The sequence below is a fragment of the Gasterosteus aculeatus genome, chromosome 14 (genome assembly GCF_964276395.1).
Source record: "Gasterosteus aculeatus chromosome 14, fGasAcu3.hap1.1, whole genome shotgun sequence".
Taxonomy (NCBI): domain Eukaryota; kingdom Metazoa; phylum Chordata; class Actinopteri; order Perciformes; family Gasterosteidae; genus Gasterosteus; species Gasterosteus aculeatus.
Genome location: NC_135702.1, coordinates 6,307,028 through 6,331,265, shown reverse-complemented (window position 1 = coordinate 6,331,265; position 24,238 = coordinate 6,307,028). Strand labels below are relative to the sequence as shown.

At 44.1% G+C, this 24,238-nt stretch overlaps 1 protein-coding gene across 1 annotated transcript in view; it reads right to left on the bottom strand.

Annotated features, from left to right (window-relative positions):
- astn2 (astrotactin 2) overlaps nucleotides 1-24,238 on the bottom strand; it is a 172,570-nt gene that overhangs the window by 118,388 nt on the left and 29,944 nt on the right. The window contains exon 2 of the mRNA XM_040197294.2: nucleotides 20,986-21,173. Within this exon, the coding sequence (XP_040053228.2) occupies nucleotides 20,986-21,173 (188 nt within the window). The remainder of the gene's footprint in view (nucleotides 1-20,985; nucleotides 21,174-24,238) is intronic.

Sequence of the window (24,238 nt, the reverse complement as noted above, 5' to 3'; positions counted from 1 at the left end):
GAGAGCGCAAGTTTGAGACCTTCACGGAGACCTGGTATACTGCCTTTCTCCCCAGAGACTCAAAGTCACCCAGTCGTGGTGTCTTCAGGGACAGCAGGGTATCCTCACCTGCTGTCCACTGTCCTGCAGCCGCAGAGACATCAAGGGGGGGGAAGGCGTACTCACACCCACCGTCCCATTGGTCAGAGAGTGATCGGTCTTTTACAAATGACCTGAAACCTTCTGGCAGGGAAGCACAGACCTCCTCCACCAGCCTGAGCAGGAGCCTGTTGGAACGGATGTGGGTCAGCTCCGCCAGGTGAGGGATGGAGATCTTCACCAAGTGACCCAGTTTCACACAGCCGGCCTCTCTCAGTCGGGTTCTTAAGCTGACGGATGTCAGGGCTTGGGATGTGATGAGCTTGCCCCCAAGCAGCGGCTCCTCAAAAAGCCACATCCCTGGTGTTGTCTCACCACTCCGCTTGTGAGTGAGAACCTGCCACGCCTGGAGGACGGACTCGTAGAACACTGTCAGACCAGTTATATCTACTAGCTGGGGCTCAAGCAGGAAAAGATGCTTATCATACCCCATGCGTCCAGCCCTCCTTAGTAGTACACATGCAGCATCAGTCCATGGCAGGCCGGAACTGTAGAGCAGTCTCTGGGCGGTCAGTAGTCTAAAAGCTGTCACCCGTGAGGCGATGTCCACCAGGCCTTGACCCCCCTCCTGGATCGGTAAATACAGCACAGCAGCTTTCAACCAGTGAAGGCCTGACCAGAAGAAGTCCACAACGGTCCTCTGGATCTCAGCAATCAGGTCCCGGGGTGGAGTTAGAGCCGCCAGCCTGTGCCAAAGGGCCGAGGCGACCAGGTTGTTGACAACAAGGACCCTCCCCCTGTAGGACAGCCGAGGCAGCAGCCACCTCCACCTCGACAGTCTAGCGCGCACTCTGTCCAAAGCCCCTTCCCAGTTCTGTTTCTGAAACTCCTCAGTTCCTAGAAAAACACCCAAAACCTTTAACCCCTGCCTACCCCATCTGAGGTTGCCCGGTAGTTTTGGTGCTTCTCCATTGGCCCATTGACCAACCTGCAAGGCCTCACTCTTCCCCCAGTTCACTTTGGCTGAAGAAGCCCTCTCGTAAGTGTTAATACAGCTGCTTAGGAGCAGGATATCCCTCTGATCCTTCACAAACACGTTTACGTCATCAGCATATGCTGACACCATCAGGGGGGGGCGCTGAGGCAGTCCAGGCAACACGACTCCAGACAGACGGGATCTTAAAGTGTTGAGGAGTGGTTCAATGGCTATGGAGTACAGCTGCCCAGAGATGGGACATCCCTGTCTGATGCCTCTCTCGACCTGAACTGGACCGCTCAGCGCGCCCCCCGCCTTCACCAGACAAGTGGCTTTTTTGTACATCGCACCCAACAGTGACATAAACCCTTCACCAAAACCAAAAGCTCTTAAAGTGGAAAAAAGAAAATCATGGTCCACCCTGTCAAAGGCCTTCTCCTGATCTAGGGCAATGACACCAAAATCAATATTACACAGTTTACCAATGTCCAACAGGTCCCTCATAAGAAATATATTGTCCATTATGGATCTGTCTGGCACGCAGTAGGACTGGTCTCTGTGAATAATACAGGCGAGACATTTTTTAAGCCGGTTGGCGAGCACCTTAGAGAAAAGTTTGTAGTCCGTGCACAACAACGCCACCGGTCTCCAGTTCTTCAACAAGGACAGATCTCCCTTCTTAGGTAGCAGGGAGAGTACTGCGTTTCGGCACGATGTTGGTAGCAGGCCTGTCTGCGAGCTCTCCTGCAGCACCTGCCACAGGTCGGCTCCCAAACAGTCCCAGAAGTGTTTATAAAAGTCTGCAGGCAGTCCGTCGAGTCCAGGGGCCTTACCAGCAGCCATCTGACCCGCCGCAACAGTCAGCTCCGCCAGGGAGATGTCAGCATCTAGGAAGGCCTTGTCTTCTGGGCCCAACTGTGGGAGACCTTGAAGCAGTTCTGCAGCACTCTCGCAGTGGTCGGCCTCTTTCCTGTAGAGGGCGCTGTAGAAGGCGACGGCGTGCTGCCTCATCTCAGTCGGATCAGCTGTCATCTTGCCGTCAGGGAGGCGGAGACACACCATTTGTTTGGCCCGAGAGACAGACCGCTCCAGGTTAAAGAAAAAGGATGTAGGAGCATCCATGTCCCTCACACTTATAAACCTTGATCTGACTAGAGCACCTTTAGCCTGTTCCTTTAGGAAGGACCCCAGTCTGTCTTTTTTCTGCTGAAGCTTGTGGGCATCTGTGCTAGTGTGGGGGAAAAAGCTGTGCTCCATGTCCCTGATCTCCTTCTCTAAACACTCAGTGACTTTCTTGACTTTGTAGGTGGAGCCGCTAGTGTACTGCTGCACAAAGACTCGAATGTGGGCCTTTCCCACATCCCACCACAGACTAAGTGACTGAAATTCGCTCTTCCTCTTCCCCCAGATCCCCCAGAAAATCTTAAATTTCTCACAGAAGTCCCTGTCCTGCAACAGCTTCACATTAAAGTGCCAGTAGGAGTTGGATTTTTTGGTTGGTGAGATATGGAAGTCTAGGGTGACCAGGTGATGGTCTGTGAAACCCACTGGGAGAATGTGGCAGTTTAATAGGCGATTACCATAACTGGAGGACACGTAAACCCTGTCCAGCCTGGCTGCTCTGATGTTCCCCTCCAACATTTTCACCCACGTGTACTGCCTCGCCCGAGGATGTTTGACCCTCCATGCATCCTCCACACCTGCCTCAGCAATCACCCGGGACAGAGTGGCAGATGACTGATGGTGAGGCTCCTCCCCTGTCCTGTCTAAAAAAAAGTTAACAGTACAGTTCCAGTCTCCCCCCATCACTATACACTCGTCTTGGTCGTAGTGCAGCAGGGCATCCCTTAATTTGAGGAAGAGGTCTGTTCTAAGAGGGCCTTGATTCGGGGCATATATGTTAATGAACACAAAAATGATGCCAGCTATGGATGCTTTGACCACTAGTGCCCTGCCCGCCTCCACTTCTGTAGAGGAGAGGATGCTAACGTCCAGCCCAGGTGAGAAGAGGACGGCCACACCTGCAGACAGGTTGGTCCCATGAGACAGGACATACTGCCCCCCCCACCACAGACCCCAGTCCACCTCGTTGTGAGGGTCGCTGTGGGTCTCCTGCAGAAAGACAATGTCTAACCTCTTTTGTTTGATTATTTCTGCAGTGACCGCTCTCTTCTGGCGGTCCCTCCCACAATTTATGTTTAAAGAGCCCAAAATCACCTTGTGCATTAGAAAGAGAAAAGAAGCAGTGACGCAGACAAAAACAGGAAACTGTAACACAAAAAAGGAGTGCAGCACATTCATCCCAAAATCAATCACTGGTCCTCAGCCTCTTGGAACCCTTCACTCCGTCTCTCTCCATTATCTTCCTGAGAATAGTTACATGCTTCTTCAGTCTGAAGCGATTTTTCTTATCCAGAGAGTTATTATCATAAACTTTCTGCAAAAGCACAGCAGTTCTGATGAATTTAGCACCGTCTGGGAAATAATCTAAAACCTTGATGGACTTCCCAAACGTGTCATCCAGGAAGCTGTTTATCTCTTCCAAAGAGTACACGTCTCCATCTGCAGACATGAAGCCCGAGTCAGAGAGGTTATCTGATTCACTGTCGCAGTCCATCGCCTCCTCCTCTTTCTCGGGCGGTGCCCCTCCACCCATTCCACCTGGGGGGTCAGCGCTGCTGCCTACTTCACCTGCTCTGTTACAGTGTGCAACACCTTCAGTCTCTGCCCCCTCTTCCCCCACACAGTTCTTTTCCTCAGCCTTTTTCCCATCATCCTTTTTTCCTTCTCTCTGCTCCCACCTATTGTTTGTTTTCTGAGACTCTTCCTTTCCCTCCTCACTGGTCTTGTCCTCAGCTCCAAGTCTCATCTCCACTCCTGTCCTGTCATCTTCACTCGTTGTTTTGGCCTCTTGATTCTCATCCTCTTCTGCTCCTCTGCCTTCCTCTCTGCACTTTGTGCTTATTCCCTCTGCCACACCTCTCTCCTCCTCCCCTGTCCTTTCCACTTCAACGTTCAGCTCCTCTGCTCTTGTATTTTCTATCTCCCTTTCCCCGTTTTTCACTCCCTCCCTAACTTCCGTCCTGTCTTCCGCTCCTGTTTCCTCTGCTCCTTCCTTCTCCTCCACCCCCCTCCTTTCTGCTGTATTAATACCGGTAGTTGGGCTCTGATCCCTCTCATGTGAGCCCACCTGTCTGCCGTGACTCACCTCCACTCCTGTCTCAGCCGGCGGCGCATCGCCTCCCGCTGGCTCGTCATCCATCGGCGCCCCGGCGCCACCGAGCCCTTCTGCCGGTGCGGGCTCCGATTCTGCGCGCTCTTCGGCGGGCTTGTGAGGACAAGCGTCACGCTTGTGCCCCATTCCCCCGCACAGAAAACACTTAATGCTACCCGTATTTGCGTAGATCATATAGTGACCCTCGCCGTGCTTCACTCTGAAGGACACCTCTAGCGTCTGTGAAGGACATGTGAGGAACATGGACACTTGTCTCCTGAAGGATTGGACATGTTTAAGTTTATCGCTCTTGCAGCCCAGTCCCACGGACCGGAAACCACTCGCAAGTTTTCCGAAGCGCAGTAGCTCGCGCTCCAGCACCTGGTTGGGTATGAAGGGGGGGACACCTGACAAGGTAACCCGCGTAGAGGGCACCGCGAGCGGTGACACCTGCAGGTACACCCCGTCTACGGTTACGCCGCTTGCCACTAGCTCCGCCACCAGCCGCTCCTCCTTCAGGAACACCAGCAACCCCCGGTTCATGCGGGAGGCGTGGGACAGGTTAGCGTGCCCCACGCACTCCCCGATGGCCAGCAAGACAGCTTCTACCGGGACGCCGGGGTCGGGCTGGACCCGAACCCCATGCCTCAGAGACGGCGTCTCGGAGGACGCCATTCCCGACACGAGGCACGGTCCTCCGTCCCCTAATCACCACCAAAACCCCAGAACCACTACAGACTACCGTTACTCACTCACCCTGTGAAATAAGAGGAAACGTAGAAAGACAGTCCTAGAAAAGTCACCAAACTCTCCACCAAACTCACCAGCTCACCACGCACCCAACCGCCATAGAGAGAGGGAGAGAGAGAGAGAGAGAGAGAGAGAGAGAGCAGGGAACACGTGTCCAAACGAAGACCCTCGAACGGAAACAAAATCGAGACAGAATAATAAATAAAATCCACAAGAGATCATTCATCACAGCATTTAGAATTCCATCTTCATGAGGAAAAACAAACCCCCTTGAAATAATAACTCATGCACTGCTGGGTGTCCATGAATCAAACTAGGCTGAGAGGGGAGAGCAGCCCAGGGAAGACTAGCACCACGGACAAAACCTGTTCATTAATCTCCAGTAGGGTGGCAGCTTTGCAGAAATGCAGTCCTGCAAACTCCCCTTGGTGTGAACTTCTACATTAATTCACCCTGAATAATGGCAAAAAAAACATCTTGAAGGCTTATGTTTCATTTCAGCAGCAGAGTAATAATGGAGGTACCTTGTTAGGCTGTGCAAGAGCAGTGAGGGAAACTGCAATGACGATAATAAAATGTTAAAATCTCTGTTTGAAATACTGCTTTTATCCATTCAAAACGCAAGACAGATATCTTATTTATGTCGGTGATTCATTTATTCATCTCAACACTTGCGTGACAAGTCACTAGGTTGTCAATGGAATGTAGAGAAGGACTTTGAATGATGACACCTTTTACAATAACACCATGCACTTGGAGGAAATAGTGGCATTCAAACCTTAACTACAAACCATATATTTAAAAATCTAAAGGCTTTACAAAGTTCAGGCACGCTGACTGAAGGACTGCATATAGCACATGTCAGTTTTTGTTTTATTCCTCTGTAAAATTGTAAATTTGACTCTGCCACATCAGTGCCCTTAATATTCTCTCAAAGTCCCTTTCCTGTATCATCTCACAATGTCTTCCTCAGCACTTTCCACCGTTCCCGCTTTTTCGTTCTCTCTCCCTCTTGATTGCAGCCCTTCTATCTGTCTCCACTTCCCTTCATGTTTGATCACATCTTTCTTCCACTCTTCAGCATCAACAACCGTATAAATTCCCTCTGGCAGATGTAGCCATGAGGGAAAATGGGTTTTCTGTTCATCTTCAGACCCTACAAATATCCCTGCTGCATGCGTCCTAAGTGACTTTCACAGCGAGGAGATTGGCTGAAAACCTTTGTAATTCAACTCTTCTCTGTGTTATAGGTTTATTTCTGTCTGTGATTATTTTCCCTACTGTGAATTCTTTTTTCCCCCAATAATGCTCCCATTTTCTATCTTTGAGAGCCATATTTTCCTTTGTTCGCCTTCCCTCTGCTTTTTTTTACATTTCACTTCCTATCTATTTCCTCTGCACTGTCGATCATGTTGTCCATTTCTCTCCTGCCAGACCCTTTTTTTCTTCCTGCGTCTAAATTATATATATATATATATATATATTTATTTATCCAGTCTTTTACAGATTAAATGCATAATTTTGCACTTGCACTGAACTAATTTTTCAACAGACATACTTGTTAACATGAAATGTACATTTATTAGATTAACATTGTTTTAGGCATGCCGGTCAGCTTCAAAACAAAGGACAGAGTTTATATGTTCAAATGAGGGTAAAATGAATAAGCCATTTTTTAAAATGTTAGGGAAGTTGTTGGTAGTCACCATTCAAACACAGCTATCTGCCCAATAGCTATGATGGTTACCTGTTCACCCAAATTTGATTGAATGGAAGTATGTTTTGGAGTCTTGATGACTCGTATTTACGTCTAAAGTTTAAAGATGAAAGAAAGTTTACAGCTCTTTAGTTGTCAAGGGCATAATGAATATATTCACTAGTTAAACTGTGACAATCTACACCAGCCCTTGAACATGGCAACACATGGATACCAAGTTAGTGTTTCTGTTCTAAGTGGTAGAGTCAAGAGGTTAAGAAACTCTGAACAAAACCTCATTGAACTGGACTGATGAAGCTTAAAGAGAAAGAAGTAGCCACATGCAAGGTGGGATTTGGTTAATCTTGAGAGTGAGCCATGCATAACTGGGACGACTGCAGGTGTCAATCAAAGCCTCTGAGGTGTTTACACGCTCAGAACTCGCTCATGCATTCTTCTCATCAGGGTTGAATTTAGTTATGCAATTTTTTGTCCATAGTATGTTAGACGTCCGGCATGCCCCCACTTTGGAGACACAGGAGTATCCACACGTGAACGCGGTTACAGCAAAAAAATATTTTAGCCACCTATAATAAAGGCCCAAATAATAAGTGACCGAGCTGGGGGTGTGCCGACTTCTGTCTAGTGGAATTAATTCACTGATTATGGATCATCCCCCCTACAACCCTGCTTCAAATAGATCTAACTACGGATATCTAGATGTTTTGCTTTGGCATAAACTCTGCTGTGGTGTCTAATCTCTGTAATGTGTAATTCTGAAGGTATTTCTTCTGTGGGGGACAGAAATAGCATTGTCAACATGGATCACATGTGTCACCTCTCTTTTGGCACATTCATAGAAAATAGGATTTTTCTAGGCAGATGCTTGGTGACATTTTATATTCAAAACAGAATACTATAAGTCAAAGGAATTAACATTAATTGTAAATATCAACAATATGTACTAAAGAAAAAAAAAAGGAAAAAAAAGTATATATATATAATAATGAAAAAATGTAACAAAATATAATTGTGTGAATCAAATGGTTTTACCAAAACATTGACCTATTTTTCTAACATGATGCGATTTTTCTATAAAGTATTTGTGACCTGTGTAAAGTGGTTGTAAAGGACTAAACACACATTCAGTTAATTGATGAACGCATTCCTTAATCAATCCCTCAAAACGTCGAACTCTTCAACGCCCAGGAAGTTTTATAATCAAATTACATTGACTTTCATATTTACTTTGGCAGAACTGTCTCTCTCGTGATCCTATTAAGCGTCTTTGTGTATCAACGGAAAAACAACGAGACTCTGTGCGAACCCATCCAACACATGCTCTTTGGTTAAGCCACCATCTGTGCACGGTGCAGGCTGCGGCTCACTAAACCCCAGTATCCATCTTCTCCCTGTTCCTGGGGGAGTGGGGGAGGGTGGGGGGGGGGAATTGGACAGTAGCAATCTTCAGGGTTTTGTTCAGAATAAATCCTACTCTGAAATAGTCACATGCAGAATTCAGAAAAGTCAAACAAAAACAAAAATAGCAGATGTTAACACGAAAAAGCCACGGATGGCGTGCCCGAAAAGGAATTGGATGCACATAGGTGTACACAAAGTCACACACACGGGCTGCCCACATACACAAAACAAACACACCCTCAACGCCCCGCTTCTTTGTTCATGACACTGTGTGTCGAGCGCCGTCAACTCCCTCTACCACTCTCTGCTTTTCTTTCGCCATCTTTTTATTTGTCAGCCACCCACTCTTTGTTACGCTGCCCCCTCTCCCCCTTTCGGCGCCGTATCGGTTTCTCCCATCTCTCTCTCTCTCTCTCCCAGCAGGAAGTTAAAGTGGCATGTGCCTTAGCATCTGCTCTCCATTCTCCCCGTCCAACTAGAAGTGGCAGCATGAATGACAGGACTTGGCTCCGTGGTTAATGTTTCCTCTCGGCTAATTCACCTTGGAGAAAAACGTGCCCGTCCATTACCTGAGCACACAGAGAAATATCTTCTACAATAATACAGGCTGTGATTAACAGCCAAACGGATATTAGCTGCGTGCCAGGATCAGACTGCACACTCATTTTGGTACTGTATCAGATTAAGCCAATATAGTCACAATGTTCTCTGGTGACTCGGCCCGAGAGAAGTCACAGACTGCACGTCGCTCTCTGACCAATCAGCGCGGCTTCTTTCACCAACCTGCATGATGCTGTCAGGAAGGAGGGGAAATGGGCACCGCCACGATGTAAGACAATGGCAGCTGGCTTTTGCAGGTTTGGAATGTAAAAACTTTAGTTTCACAGTTCAATCTAAAAGCACTAATGGCATCATTCCTCTCTGGCTTCACCTCCTCTCCAATACTGCTACTTTGCATTAACTCTATGTGCTCCTATTAATAATAGCATTCATTTGGATGTTGCCAAATCAAATCTAAGAAGAGACTCCACTTCAAAGGATTTATGCAAAAATGTACGTTAATGTCAATTGGTAAAATAATGTTTTCTGATGTCGGAGAAATAATCTATTTGGAAATTACTGTAAATCATTTCTATATCCACCTCCCTGGCTATGCAAATCACTAGAGAAATTACACAGACAAAAAGCCCGTACCTAATCATAAAATCTGATTACACTGTGATTGAAAAGTGAATGAAAATCTTCCACAGCTTAACTGGAAAGCACTAGGTCGACCTTTCCATTTTGTTCCCCTCGCCATGGGAACTAATACATGTTTCCATCGTCCACTCCCCATCCCCTTCCCAGGCACCTTGAGTCTCATCCCTTCATCACTCCAACTCTCTGTCCTCCCCTTTTACGTCCCACCATGCTCTATCCCACACAGGGAAAAAAGATTTGAGGCCAGATAACGCTGTCAAGAGCCAAAGCCGTGTGAATTATAACATAGAATTAGGGCTGGTTTGTTGGTTTGGTACGGCTGCCCACCCAGGATTTTTCTAGCTTCCATCGCCTACACCCACAAAGTCCCTCTGTCAGCCAGACTAATAAGTCTTTCTAGGCGTGTTACTGACGGATGAAGTCTGCGACTGTAGATTACAAAGACAAATGACGTCTCCGTTCTGCAAGAGAAGTTCTAAAATATATGACTGTGTTTGTTTAAAGGAAGCGATTTTTAAAAGCATTATCTATTATCTAACTATCGGGAGCATCGGTAATGACTAATCTACAGGGGACATTCAGTTAAATATTTCCCATTACACCACCCAATGCGCAATTTCTTTTCATTCAGTAAAATAAGATAAGTTTGTTTTGGCCATCGCTGTGAGGGAACAACCGTTTGTTTCAAATCCATGAGTTATTTTTTGTACCAGTTAAAGGTAAATTAGGCGTGTGTATATATATATATATATATATATATATATATATGTGGTGCTAGTTAGCATTTTTCCATACATTATTATATCCTTGACTGTATTGAATAGCAGGGAAAACGTTGTAATAATAAAAATAGATATGTGCACATGATCAAAATATAAGTGACACATACATGAAGTAGTTCGAGGAAACAAAAGCACACATATAGACATGACCTAGCGTATATTTTTTTTCACCACTGAACTGGAGCCTGGGTATATTTCAGTATAATGACATCCCTTGATGCTCAGTGTTTGCATGGTAACCAAATATAATTGCCCGATGACCATGCACCACTGCTTGCTCATTACAGTGGCAAATTAGTACTGCTGGAAAAGATGAGACTGCAATGCCCCCCCCCCCACACACACACTACATTATGGCTCCTCCATTTACTTTTATAAGAGATAAAGGGTATCTTCTCACTGAGGCAGTGTAAGCCAACTGTAAGCACACTCGTGCGCCTGGGTGACATTTTAGAGAAAGACGTGTGATCAGAAAGGTAATGCCAATATTTGCAGTGGAGTCACAAGGGCACAATAGAGCCTTACAGAAGCTGTTGATAACAAGGCAATAACAGGACGCGGACAATGAGGCCCTTTGGGTGACTTTGATTGGGAAAAGGGAAGGGCTGAGGACTGAATGGGGAACGGAATGGATTTTCTCTTTTGTTGAGATACAGGCATCAGAGTGTGGACAATGGTGCATATTTGTAAAGAGCAGCATTTGGGAAAATAACGGTGGACGCACATACACAGACAATATGTGTTCCTATTTAGCTTGGAGGGGGATGTGTAGAAAAAAAAAAAGGTCCACGGCTTTCAAGAACTCGTCGGTTCTTTTGGCTGTGTTGTCAGGAGCAATTTGGTGGTATTTAACAAAATACAGAAAGAAAAAATACATGAAAATGAATGACTTTCATGAGCTATGTGTGATTCCAAAATGTTTGTATGTGTTAGTGTGTGCTTGTGCATGGTGATAACCACTACCAGAGGCAGCTGGAGCCACAGGCCTTGTTATATTCTGTGTCATTTGGCTTAAAGGGAGGCCTTTATTTGTTTCTCCAGCTGTCGACCAAGTGTTACCCCAACAGCTTGTGAGAGAGGACCTGTCAGCGAGCGCCAGCAGCTCAAGGGGAGCGTAGTCTTTGTCCATTCGTGCCAGATGCAATCAAAAACGGTGCCTTCTTCCTCTCCCGCTACCCCCCCCCCCCCATCTCTGGTCATCCACATGCTCCAAATATCACAGCGGTGTCTCCGAGCGTCACTGGCAGCTCTACCCTACATATTTCATGTTGTTCACTACAGTGTCTCAACGGTCACTTTTACCTGGAACATGAATGTCTATATGGAACATGTCATTTGTTCTGTGGGAGAGGGGGGCGCGGGGGTGTTTGAAATGCCATTACCAGGTCTGAGTAACTCAATTCAAACAGATCAGGGTTTTGCGATTGGTACATTAATATGAAAAATCCCTGAATACTTAAGTCACTGTGCTTCAAGTGGCTGAATCAATAGTGAGACAAAGGGGTAGATGAACAGATGAGGCAGGAAAAAGTGCTTTTGGTCTGCTGGTTTACAGCAGTTAGCATGGCAGAGGTTGGTGGTGCTGTCTTTAGGGTGCATCGAGGTTAATGAGACATGCGGCGAAGATGGTTTGATTTCCCTGCAGTAAATGCAGGTGCAGTGATCAACATACGAAGACGTGCCGAGTGAATGACACTTGCATAGTTTCAACTTCAGAATTCAAAAGAAAGAGCTACAGAATGTGAAGAAACCCAAACAAATAGTAAAACAAGAAACATAGAAATACATATACGAGAGAATCTATAAAAAGGGGCCGGACACATGTATATATATGTGTGCTTTTTATATGATTAACAATTGTGAATGGTTTTAATGGACTGTCACAACATTGAATAGAAGAAAGGCACATTTCAGATGGGTCCGGCATATTGTAATTGTTTTCAAAAAGAAAATGTGCTTCCTGTTAGTAGCAGCAATGGAGTTTGCAGATGTTATTTTTAAGTTACTCAGGGTGCAACTAGTTATTTCTACAGAGACCATTTGACTGATTGTTGATTAATCAGTGTTCGACTCTACAGTTTTAACACAAAATTGTTTCATTTTCATCTCCCCGGGGTGCAATTCAATGGTTGAGCAGGTTTTAATTCCAATCCACCCACCCATGGTCACAGAGTGTTACAAATAAAAAAAAAGAAAACAGTCCATGCGCATTTTTTAATTGGATATGTAATATTCTAAGGCAACATACATGTAACTAAATGATTGTACAAATCTATATCCTCGCGCCACACTCATGAAACCAATTTAGCCCAACACATGCATGCATGCAAACACACAAGTAGTCCAAAATACATGCGTGTGCACAGTAATTCAATAACCCTCTCCCCACGTTTCCTTTGTTTCCCAAACTCGTGGTCTCCATCGGTAACTGTTACCCAGGCAACAGAACAGACAGAGAAAAGGTGAATGAATGGGCAGAGGAAAAAAAGGGCTGAAAAAATAAAAGATGGGTGGAAGGAGACACTTCTACCGAGGTTTTTTCTTTACTTACAGCATTCTGAAGAGAACTAATATGCTTTATCCATAACTTTTGGCCAGCCGAACATCGCAAGTGTTTGTCTTTTCAAGCATGCGCATGTGGTGTATTTTAGAAAGAGACATCCCAATGTGTGTGTGGTGCTCATCAGTGCTTCTGTAAAGAAGTCTTTTGTTAACCATGTAAAAGGGCTCAATTGGAAATTTACAGCAGTCTATTGCCTCCACGCAAACCTCAACCTGGCAGGGCCACAGTGTAAGACCTTGAGTACGGAACATACAAGAGGTAGGTGTTGAATATGACTATATACAGTAATGCCCATGCATACAAGAAATTGATGTTGACCTGAGGAAATAATTCAATTGAAAAGTGAGGTAATTCTCTCGCAGAATTCCATACAATCTGACTTTTGCAACCAGAGCAGTGGCTCCCTGACGACCAGCAGAGAGAAAGCACGATTTAAGATTCTGGCCCAGAAGTTGTAGTTCAACCTGGTCCCCCTTTAGGCAAGAAAAAATAACAGCGGCAGCAAGTCTTGAACCGCATATGCCGCTACTGTGGAATACAGCAGCAATCTACAAATTAAACAGCCATGTAATTAGTTAGTTAATTAAGCAGAATAAACATATTAAACTGCGGTGACATCCATTGCCTGCAGGGGGTGTTACAGGTACAGCAGCAGGTATCTCTCTCTCTCTCGGGCAATGGGAAAGCAACATCCTCATACATGCCTTCATCTGCCTGCCAACATTCTTTCCTTTCCATTAAACAGATACTCAATGTGTAGTGGGTTACCAGTAAAGAACACCTGAATAACACTTCAATAATGTACCTAATAATAATAATAATAATAATACTGTAGAATACACAAATCAAGAAGCGATATTTCCGTTGCCACATTCATGTCACAGCCAAAGCCTGGACCCGATCCACCATGACAGTGGCACAGTCCTTGAAGCAGCACCACAGCGACTGACCATGTGTTTAGTATCCTGCAAAAATCTGGGAACAGATTCACTATGAATGAGAACATGCGGGAGCCATGCCAAGAAGCCTCCGTGAAGAACTGCTTGTACCGTTCGCTCCCCTATGGATACAAGTAAGACACAGAGCCAGGGCCGAGCACATAAAGAACACCTTGACCTATACTGCATTCACATATGGTGTCTCTGGCTGTAGAAGATTGTAGTGAATAACAAGGTCGGTGAGGAGGCTCCTGTCCTCCTTCTGGAATTACTAAAGGAAATTATACTCTTTATACTTGCCTCAAGTGTCCTACAGAGCTTATGTCCATGAAGGGAAATACCTGCATGAATGTAAAAATATGAAGGTGAATTCAATTTGATTCTTAGTCCTGAACTTTTCTAAAACTTCATACTTTATTTTTGTTACTTAAAAAAAAACAAGCATTTATTCTTGGCTGATTTTAAGAAGTTTACCAGATGTCACATCGCCATCCGTAATGATTCCAATTCAAAGGATGAACACTTAAAACAGAGTAGTGCAGCAGACATGAAGCTATGAGGAGAAAATTACAAAACAGCATTTTACTTTCTTCCTAATTACATCCACGGTATCCCCACCCCCACGCATTAACTTAGCGTTTGCCCTCATATATTTCCACATATTGTTAACAGGGCAGGCAATGTCAAATACACCAGGATGACCAAAAACAGGACGCAAAGAAGAAACCTGGAAATAGTAAATGAGTCATATGTGCTGTCTTGACAGTTAACTTGTTCTAGCCGGGAGGCTTGTTGTTACCCCAATGCTACGGCCTTCGGGGACATGCGAGGTGAGACAGTTTCAGGCGTGAGGACAAGGTGTCTTTTGAAATAACCCCAATGACTTCCACCAAGAACCAGAAGGAACAACGCCCGGAATAGCGACAACAAAGCCCACTTCTGCAACTGGGCACATTTAGCGAGTCCCAGTGGAGGAGAGGGTCGCCGCAATGTGACTGCACGTGGTGAAAAGGGAGAACGCTAAATGCAGTTATTTTTTTAATCTGAGCATCTTTTGGCAGGTTGAAGCAATTTGCCAGTAAGCCACATGACAATCATTCCTCTTCTGAATGTATAGTGGTACTAGAAAACATAAATGGCCACATTAGTGACCGGGATGCCTGGAGAAGAATTACTGAGAGAGAGATATCCTGTCTGTTGCGCTGCGTTGTTATCGAACATCTGTGCTATTTGTGGACTGTGTATAATGAACACCGCGCAAGGGGGTCACAGCAGTGCTAATCGGCAGAAATAACAGGAAAAAATGTACTAAAGATACATGTCTAAAACATGGAGCTCAACACAGAGAGCATTGCAGCTGCATTCAGTAGATATCCAGACTAGCCATAAATGCAGTCACCATCTAAATGTTCATCTCTTCAGTCCCCCATGCGTTCTCAAATGGATGGCTGGGATGACACACTACATTACGTGTGCTCCAATATGGCTCGCAGGCAGTAAAAGGTTTTGGCTTGTAGTGAAAAAATGGGCTGGACCTGGTAGCCGAGAAAACAAATTCAAGTATCCCAAATAAGTAGTTGTTAGTGATGACCAGAGATGTGTATTAATTTGCTTGTATCATCAGCTGCTGTAGCACGTTTGTATTTCTGTCAGTGCAGCATAAATGACCCCTCAGGACAGAAGGCTCGGGGTCGTAGCAGAGCTTGCTTGAGGGAAAAGATGACCGATCCGTATAATATTCGGTGTTGCAGATTAACAGCCTCTTCGATGTGTGAACCTGAACAGCACAGCGTATTTTCTCTTGAAAGAAACATTTCAAGCCTTTCACTGAGTAGGCAGAGTGGGACTCGGGCATCGAAGCACATTGGCACGTCTCTCGATAGCTCGTAAAGCAAAGTCCAAGAGAAATGTGTTCGTCTGCTGTTGGCAGCTGTTGAGAAAGTGACAGTCCCTGTGCAAGGAAAAATGTCCCATAGTTTCATGGAAGACAATCGGAGACACCAAGTCTGGGAGACACCACTGTCATGCTGACCCATTCGACGGTGGCGTCTTTCGGTCGTGGTGTCTCAGAATGTCAGATGGCCAAATGATTGTTTTACTGATGAAAATACATTTACCAGGGTCTGAAATAGAGCCCTGTTCTATTTTCGTGTGGCAAAACTTTAAACAAAACTATTCATGTGACGTGCTGTTTCTCAGACTTGAGGCGCATCATCACTTTAAGTCTGGGTCAGTTGGTAAACAACACTTTTTTGCAGCAGGGGAATAATCATATTCAGCAGTGAAAAGGGCTTAGACACAACAAATAATACAAAAAAACTAGGCATTACTCAGATATGACACAACAAATGGAATTAAATATGCAATCGTTCAATCCTGGTGCCATAAATCACTTTTAAAACATTAAATGCCGTGGAAAAAAATGATTAATCAATATATACTTGAATTCATTTGTACTGTGTGATCAAACTGAGAACTGCCTTGGATCATGTGTACGCACATTAAATTGACAAAGGAACTATTTTCATTTAAACACAGTTCATACACCGATGTGCTCACAATGAGGTCTTTGCATTATCTTGAATAGCCGGGTCAGGATTTGCCGTTCAAATGTATTTCCTGCGCTTTGAGCATCACAAGCCAAATTCCATCCAGCACCACCATATCGGAGAGAAGGCCGACATCTCCAATGACTCCAATTCAGCCTGATCAAAACAAATAGAGGAATATATATTGTGTTAAGCCAGAAACTTGATTTGTATCCTTTGGAACCTTTTATTTAAGATGCATTTAAGTGATCCATCGCTGATCTTTAAGCATGTAAAGGACTATAACGTTCTTAACTAGAGGCTTCCTGTCAATTTCAACACAAGTTACCTTTAATTATGGGGTATGGGGTAATAATGGGGTCGTCGTGGCACAGGGGTAGAGCGGTTGCGCAAGGTTGGTGGTTCGATTCCCGGCCACGTCTCAAGTTGAAGTGTCCCTGAGCAAGACAGCAACCCCTAATTGCTCCCCAGGCAAAAATGTAAAAGCCATGGATTTAAAGTGTAATGTAAGTAAGTAAGGTACATATTGAGCGTTAATGTAAGTAAGCTTTGGATAAAAGCCTCAGCTAAATGACCTGTAATGTAATTATTTGTATGCTTGGTGAAATTATAAAAAAACTAAAAGTTTGCTGAAGCAAAAAAAGCTGGGAGGAATTGAAACGTAACTGGCTTGGACATTATTGTAATAATTAAAAATGTCCTCATCCCCAGAAGCAGGGGATGCCGGGGCATAGCGAAAATAATTCATTCACGTAGCCTCTGATTCCACTGGAGCCACGGTTGACTCAAATGGTCGATGACCCAGCGCCGTGGTGGTCATATATCAGCAGTGACTGCTTAATTATGAGGAAGCCATTTCAACCGTGTCGGGCGGACCACGATCTTCATGCATATCTGTCAGGACAGAGATAAGAATAGCAGACCTCCCATCACATTGTGAGAGTGCAGACCAAATGGCCGCAGCTCAATTTTAAGGAAGGATTGTACAAAAAAAAAAAATCATTTAGTGTTTAGCTGTTAGTGTATTTAAAACTCCACTTTGTGGTGTTCTATGAACACTCAGATCTAAAAGGGAAAATAATTATTAGATAATTATGTTCCGTAACGACATCTGAAAGGATCTGAACTGCCAGCCTTTATTGCATCTCATTTTGGTAAAATACTACCTGTCCTCCCAGTGAACTCGAACATGTCCACTTCTTTGAGGAATCTTCCACAGTGCTGCACACAATATGAGTGACTGTCTTTTCCTCTGAACTCCATATTCAAATTCCCACCGCATTAACTCATTCCCAGTCCTTGTGAAAAAAGAAATGCAATTATATCTCGCCAATAATTCTTTTTTTTTTCAAGCTCCCTGCAATATATATTGCATCATGCATTGTGCGGCATGGATTTTTTCTGGTGTCGGGGTTGAATTGAGCGGAGGAAATTGCTTTTTCTCTGTGATCTGTCATAGCTGTGGGGTGGGGTTTTTTGTTTAAGAGCCGTTTCAGCACATGTCAGGGGTCTGATCGAACCACTGGTGTGACTCTTTTCTGGAGGCAAACTGTCTGGTGTTGGACGTTAATAATTCCATGAATCACATTTTTTTTTCTTTTTTTTCTTTTCTTATGAATGTCTACAGGGCTGTGGAAGTTCTTTCTGATATTGTTTAAATTATATCAATTGCCTTTTTCTCTGATAATGTAAACAGAATCATTTCTCTTGTGTGCGTGTGTGGGTGTAGGTTTAATGTATTCTGTTCCCTTTTTGGCAAATACGAAGAAAAAAGAGCACGACTACCAGATTCAACTAATCCACAAGTAAGACAGTGATCCCCAGGGAAATGTATCACTTACACTATGTAGGTATTACTACCCTACACTCAACTAAAGTGTCCAAAAAGATCCAAGACCAGTCCGACAAAAAGCCTGTTAAACAAATACAATTATTACAATATGTGTGTGCGATTATTGTGATGATGAAGCGAAAATTAAACGATATTAGATGGAGGAACACCACACATGTCAGGGGATCAGAACATGATGTAATGCCACAATAAAGAAAAAAAATACATACATTATCATACATATAAAGCTACCTTTTTTTTTAAAGAGTCTTGGAAAAGGATCATCAAAATACAAAGCAAGGAGAAGTCCTTTGGAATTGTGCAGCGATTTCAGGCATTTAAACAATATTAAAATAAAGTGCGCCTGCACTATAGCTCAATAGACAGGTCAGCACACTGCATTCCAGCTTTGATGGTCTGGATTACTGTGATGCATTCTGAGCATTTTGCTCACTAAAAGCTATTTTAACAATAATGAATGAGTTTCATTAACAGTTTGAGAGAAAACAGACAAAAAGCAAACAAAAATGTATTCGGAAGTCTTTGCATTATGCGTAGGAAAAGTACAAGGACAATGGAGGGCCGGAAGACGTTTCAGTGAAATAAATGCTTTTTCTTTAATAAACATCTCGTTAGCGCCAAAGTCTGCAAGCATCGCCAAGGCCAACGTGTCCTTTACAAAATGTAAACATAACACGTGTGTCCAAGCAGAAAACATCACGTACTTGGGAACTTTACTAAAGACACTGTATATAAAAGTATAGAAATGTAAAACAAAATCTATCCGACGGCTACTTCAGTCAATTGTCAGTTTTAGCCGTTTTTATACCGATACCTGTCCGTGTCTGCTGTTGTCACACTGTGTCGAGACGGCGGCGGGGAAGGACAGCGAAACGCACACAGAGTGCGATGGCTTGATTGAGTGAGAAACTGACAGTTCAATGCCAGAAGAGTAGCGCGCTCACACTTCAGTCCGGCCCCAGAACTGACAGCATCAGATATTGTGATGTTCATATAAAGAGCCAGGAGACACCTCGGGGCCACGAGGGCCGAACCACCAGACCTTCCGACTGCCTCCATGTGCCTCCCCTCTTCTTTCCCTCTTTGAGTTTTATACAACAGTGTCTGTGCCAACCCAGCATTTACGACCGTTATTTGTGATGATCATATTTGTCGTTTATTAGCAATAAACGACATATCTACTTGAACGATGAATGAATGAACAAATGGCTGACATGTTTGCTTCATCAGTGTAAAAGTCAATGTTGTATGTGAAGATTATTTCCCCAGCCATGGAATGACCAAAAAGATGATCTGATGCCGGTTCAAAGACATTTGCACCTGCAAAAACCCTTTTTGAAATGCCACGCTCAAGATGTGAGACAGATAAGTGTTTCATGGATTCAAATGTGATGAAAAGAAGGGCACATCTTGATGGTATTTGAAGTTCCTTGCAATCGCTGCACTTTTGAGCAAGGTTGTGCTTTTTGGCACTGGTGTGGACAGAAAGAAGCCAGGCTGTTCTTTAATCATGCATATGGGCTGAGGATGAGGGGGATCGGAGCAAAAAGGAAACAAGTTCAGCTGTGTCTAATTATAAAGATGCCCGAGAGAAGGTTGAGCAGAGGACAGGGAGACTGAGATTCAAATACTTATACTAATGATACTGGACTTAATGAATCCAATAGCAACAGCTACACATACTCAGTACATATACGACACATATATATATATATATATATATATATATATATATATATATATATATAGTTTATAGTTAATAAAAGTGAAGGTGTGAGTATCTGACTAGCTTTCCATTAGCTATTAAGGTGATGTGCGAGGGCGGAGCTGCCTGCAACTGGGAAAAAAGAGCCTGTTTAATAAGCCATGTATAATTATGTGGTTATGATATTTTATGTGAAAGCCCAAAAAAGTATATTAGTAAAGAATATGTAGAAGTAAATATTTTTCTGCCAAGTTCTTTTGGTTCCCTCATTTGGGAGCGTATCCATGGATGGATGTCACAGCTCGCCTTCTCCTGTAGCTCTTATGCATAGCGCCGGCTCTGCGTGCGACTATGAGGGACATAGACAGTGAAATAAAGTAAGAGGCCATGCAGGTACAAAAAAAAGACTTCAGGTTGGAGTTTCGGGAGAAAGTTAAGGGTTGGGGGTTTTGGAGAGTGCAGCAAAAAACCCAACCAGCGGGATTCCTCAACATGAGATGAAGCCCTGTTAGAATATTAACATCCATGAAGATGAGATGACGTTATCATGAATACATTTTATAAGCAGAGAGAGTGGATGGAAACACACACGAGATAGCTGCAACGCAGGTGCAGAGGTGGGTCTTATCAATAAAGCCCAGAGAGGAGAGACTATTTCGGCGAGAGCGCGCTGCAGAGCTGAAGCTGTGTGTGTGTGTGTGTGTCTGCGTGTGTGTGTGTGTGCGTGCGTGTATATGTTGGCATGGAACATCGGCCTCAGTAGGTTTAGGGCCATAGTAAATCCTCATATGACACAATCATAAAGCTGCAGTATGGCGATGAAGAACCTACTGACGCAGAAGAGCCCAGCAATGCGTCTACTCGACCTGCAAACACGTTGATGCAATACGCTATGATATTGTGTATCCCATCAGAAGGAACTTTTAAACCACGAGGTGCAGATCTGCTTATGACTTGTAGAGCTGCAGCTTTTAAGCTAGACACACCTGCGCACCAGACTGCGTGTCAACACCTCTACCGTTATTCTGTGCATTTGTTGGCATTTGTGTGCCACTTAATCGTGTGACCTCAAATAAGGTGGTAAATAGATGATGCTTTTCTAATCTTCCGTCCGGTCAAAGCGATTTTACACTACATGAAGCCTTTTGGGGTTAAGTGTCTTGCCTTAGCACAATGACGAGAACTAGTGGAGGCGTCTGCATTCTGTATCAACACACACATTTGAACATTGGCTTTGTTTTGTTTTTCTTTGCAACTTACCATGACAGATATGTGCAGCAGGTGCATGTGCTCATGCAGGCCGTGAGCGGGCTCCCGGGCCGAGGGCTGCGTCGTCTGGGCCACGACCTCCGACTCGGTCATGGACACATGGAAGTACAGCGTGCCGTTTTCCAACCACTGCTGCTTCCAGTGCACCTGGGAAATATCTTCCCCCGTGCCCGACATCTCTGCAGAGAACAAGGAAAGAGGGGAAAAAGGGACAATTTATAATTCACGACGGGGTTCACATCCAAAGCGCGAAAGTCTTTTGAGGAATAAACCAAAAGCTAACATACGACTGTTTGTTTATGCAATGGTATTCCAGTGCAGTGCTGCGATGTAGCACACATCGACTCGCCGCTCTCTGAATTAGAAACCTTGAACTGTTAGAAAGCCGGACAGAGCTGTTAAGCAGCCACAACGTTGTGCCCTCGTGCAGCTGGCATCGGGAAGACTTACTGTCGTGCCGTTGCTCCGCTGCTTTGATGAAATCTTTATGATGGTAACTATTTCACCCGTGGTTTGAAATGCATAAGTGACAAGAATCTCTCATGTGTCTTGGCAAACAATACAGCACTTCTATTACAGACAATATGAGATAAGAGAGGCCTAGTCCTGAACATTTGTTTACACTTTTTTTTTTTTTTTTTTTTTAATGCTGACATAAAAACTCCACAAATGGGAAAACAATTGATTTCTCAGGCTCGATTAAATTCATATCTAAAGCAGATGTAGAAATGCCGTCTCACCATTTGATGTACTCTGCTTATCTGCATAAATCATCCTACATTTTGTCCCACTAGAAAACCATTAGCTCCGGGCCAGTGCCGGCATTAAGCATCCAGCATCAAAGGGAAACTGGAAACGTTTAAAAGCGAAGGGAGGAAAAAAAATGTGCAAAATAATAATAATAAAACCATGGAACCAATTGCAATCCGTGGAGAAAAGAAAAAACGCGGAGGTGAAAAGGAGAGTGGGATCCCCAGTTTATCTCGATATGGATCACGGCACAAGAATCTAACGCTATCAAGTGGGAGTGGTTGTTCGGTGGAGGAGTACTGAGAGGCCTCGGGGAGCCTCGGATTGCGAGGTTTGATACAGTATTCGTCACGGGCCCCGGGTGACAAGGGCAAAGACGTCTGCTGACATCTCCTATCAGCGGCGGGTAGCAAATGACAAATGGCTTTCAGTGCAGCTGGTTATTAACCTGCTGTCACCGGGTCAGAGGACACGGATGGCCGGGGAGGGTTATCTGCACTGTGCTCGGGTAGTGCCATGGGCCCTGAAATGCAGAGGGGGGGGCATGCAGAACAGATCTCCCCCCCCCCCTCCGAAAATGACAGATCACCTAATGTATATAGACGTGTGCAACGTCCACAGGCATCACATTAAAATGCTCATTTAGCTGGTCGGCTACATAGTGGCAACAACAACAAATGTACCAGTTTTCAAAATTATTATTCCCATTAAATTATTATTCCTATTAAATTAATATTCAGATTAAATTATTATTCCTATTATATTCGTGGTTATAATAATAATAATTATTATTCCTATTGTTTAAAAATATTAGAGAGACGTAGAACTCTCTCTATAAAATCTAGTGCTAATAAAATGGGTCTTCTGAGGTCATCAAAGCATGTTGTACATCTGAAGGAATTGGGACCTATCTCATAGGTGACCTAAGGGAAGGTATACGGGTATACGATATTTTCAGTATGTGGGTAAAAATGGTGTTGAACAATGAACACGTTACATTATCATACATTCTAATACACTCTCCAAAAGTATACATCGTCTTGTGCTGTGAGAGAGCTTACGGTTCAATTGTGTAAAATGCTTTAAATCCCATAACTGCTGGCTATTCAACTCTTTATGTTTAATCTGTGGGAGTCCTTGACCTTTCACATTGAAGTGAGATGAAGCTTTTCTGCTGGGCAGACAGCGAGGTGCCTCCCGCCATCTGTTACCGTTTTCCGCAGAGCTCATCAAGCTTCTTCCAAATTTACCTTGAAACGTTGCTTAGACGCCCTCCGTGCATTCCAGATTGCTATAAATAATTTTGATTGTGCACACAACTGACACTTTGTTTGATGCTAACTGATATTGATTTCCATAAGAACAACTGAAAAGCGAGTCTTGAAGCAGGATGGATGGACAGTAATAGAGTTTCTAGGGCTGCTACCTACCTTGGTACATTTCTTATGTAGATGAGGAAGCGCAGTAGGCGTGCTATTTAAAGACAAAAGGATTGTGTGTGTGTGTTCTTGTATTTTGTGCTGTGAGGCTTGTCATTGGGCACCTGGCCAGACGTTACTGGGATGAAGGTGCATCGCCTCAAGGTCTGCTGGTAATTCATTAAGAGGAACGACATTGATGTGTATGTGTCAATGTGTGTGTGTGTGACTGCTCCCAGCAAGGGTGTTAGCCGTACGGTGCGTCCGAAGGGAGACCCAAGGAACGGCGTCGTGATGGTGAACATTTCATAGAGCTCGGAGAAACAATGTGTCCCATCATGTTCAGAGAAAAACGGTCAAAAGGGACTAAATTGCTGCCACAATCTGCACATAAAAGGGAAATTGGCTTTGCAAAATAATACATTTATCTGATCTTATACGGGACCATACTGCCAAATAGTCTATTCTTCACATTGCTGATGTTCAGTTTTTTAAAGCTTCCGCTACATTCGGAGTCCAATTGTACCAACGGGACAGGCTTTTAAATTGAAGGGAATTGCCGTATGCATCTGCACGGCATGAATGGGAATTTAAATGTATGGTATGCTTTTTAAAATAGTCACGAGTCAGTTAGGCAAGCAGTAATATAAAGGGCACGTGATGTAATTCATTTCCATGGCCTGTGAAAGTAAAGCTATAAACCTTAAAAACTGGACAACAAACTGTAATCTCATCATGCTGAATGCGCTGCACAGTTTTTTCTTTTGAGCGATGGAATTGCACTTTCACAATCACCATTTCCTTTGTAGTAAGGTCATTTGGAGACCACACTCAGTTTTCTGATAGTTCATTGCACGGAGGATTCAGCTTAAAAAGATTTCAAACGGGGGCTTTTCACTTGATATTTCGGATCGACCATGTTCAGGCCCCAGTAGTTACCAGAAGACTCAACGCTAAAACCGAGGCAGAAAAGCTGTAACAACAGATGTGAAAACCTTGGTTTTGGTCCCTTTTCACTTGGCACAGAGTTTGCATAACTGTCGGCACACGGATATGGAAGCTAGGCCCAAATCCTT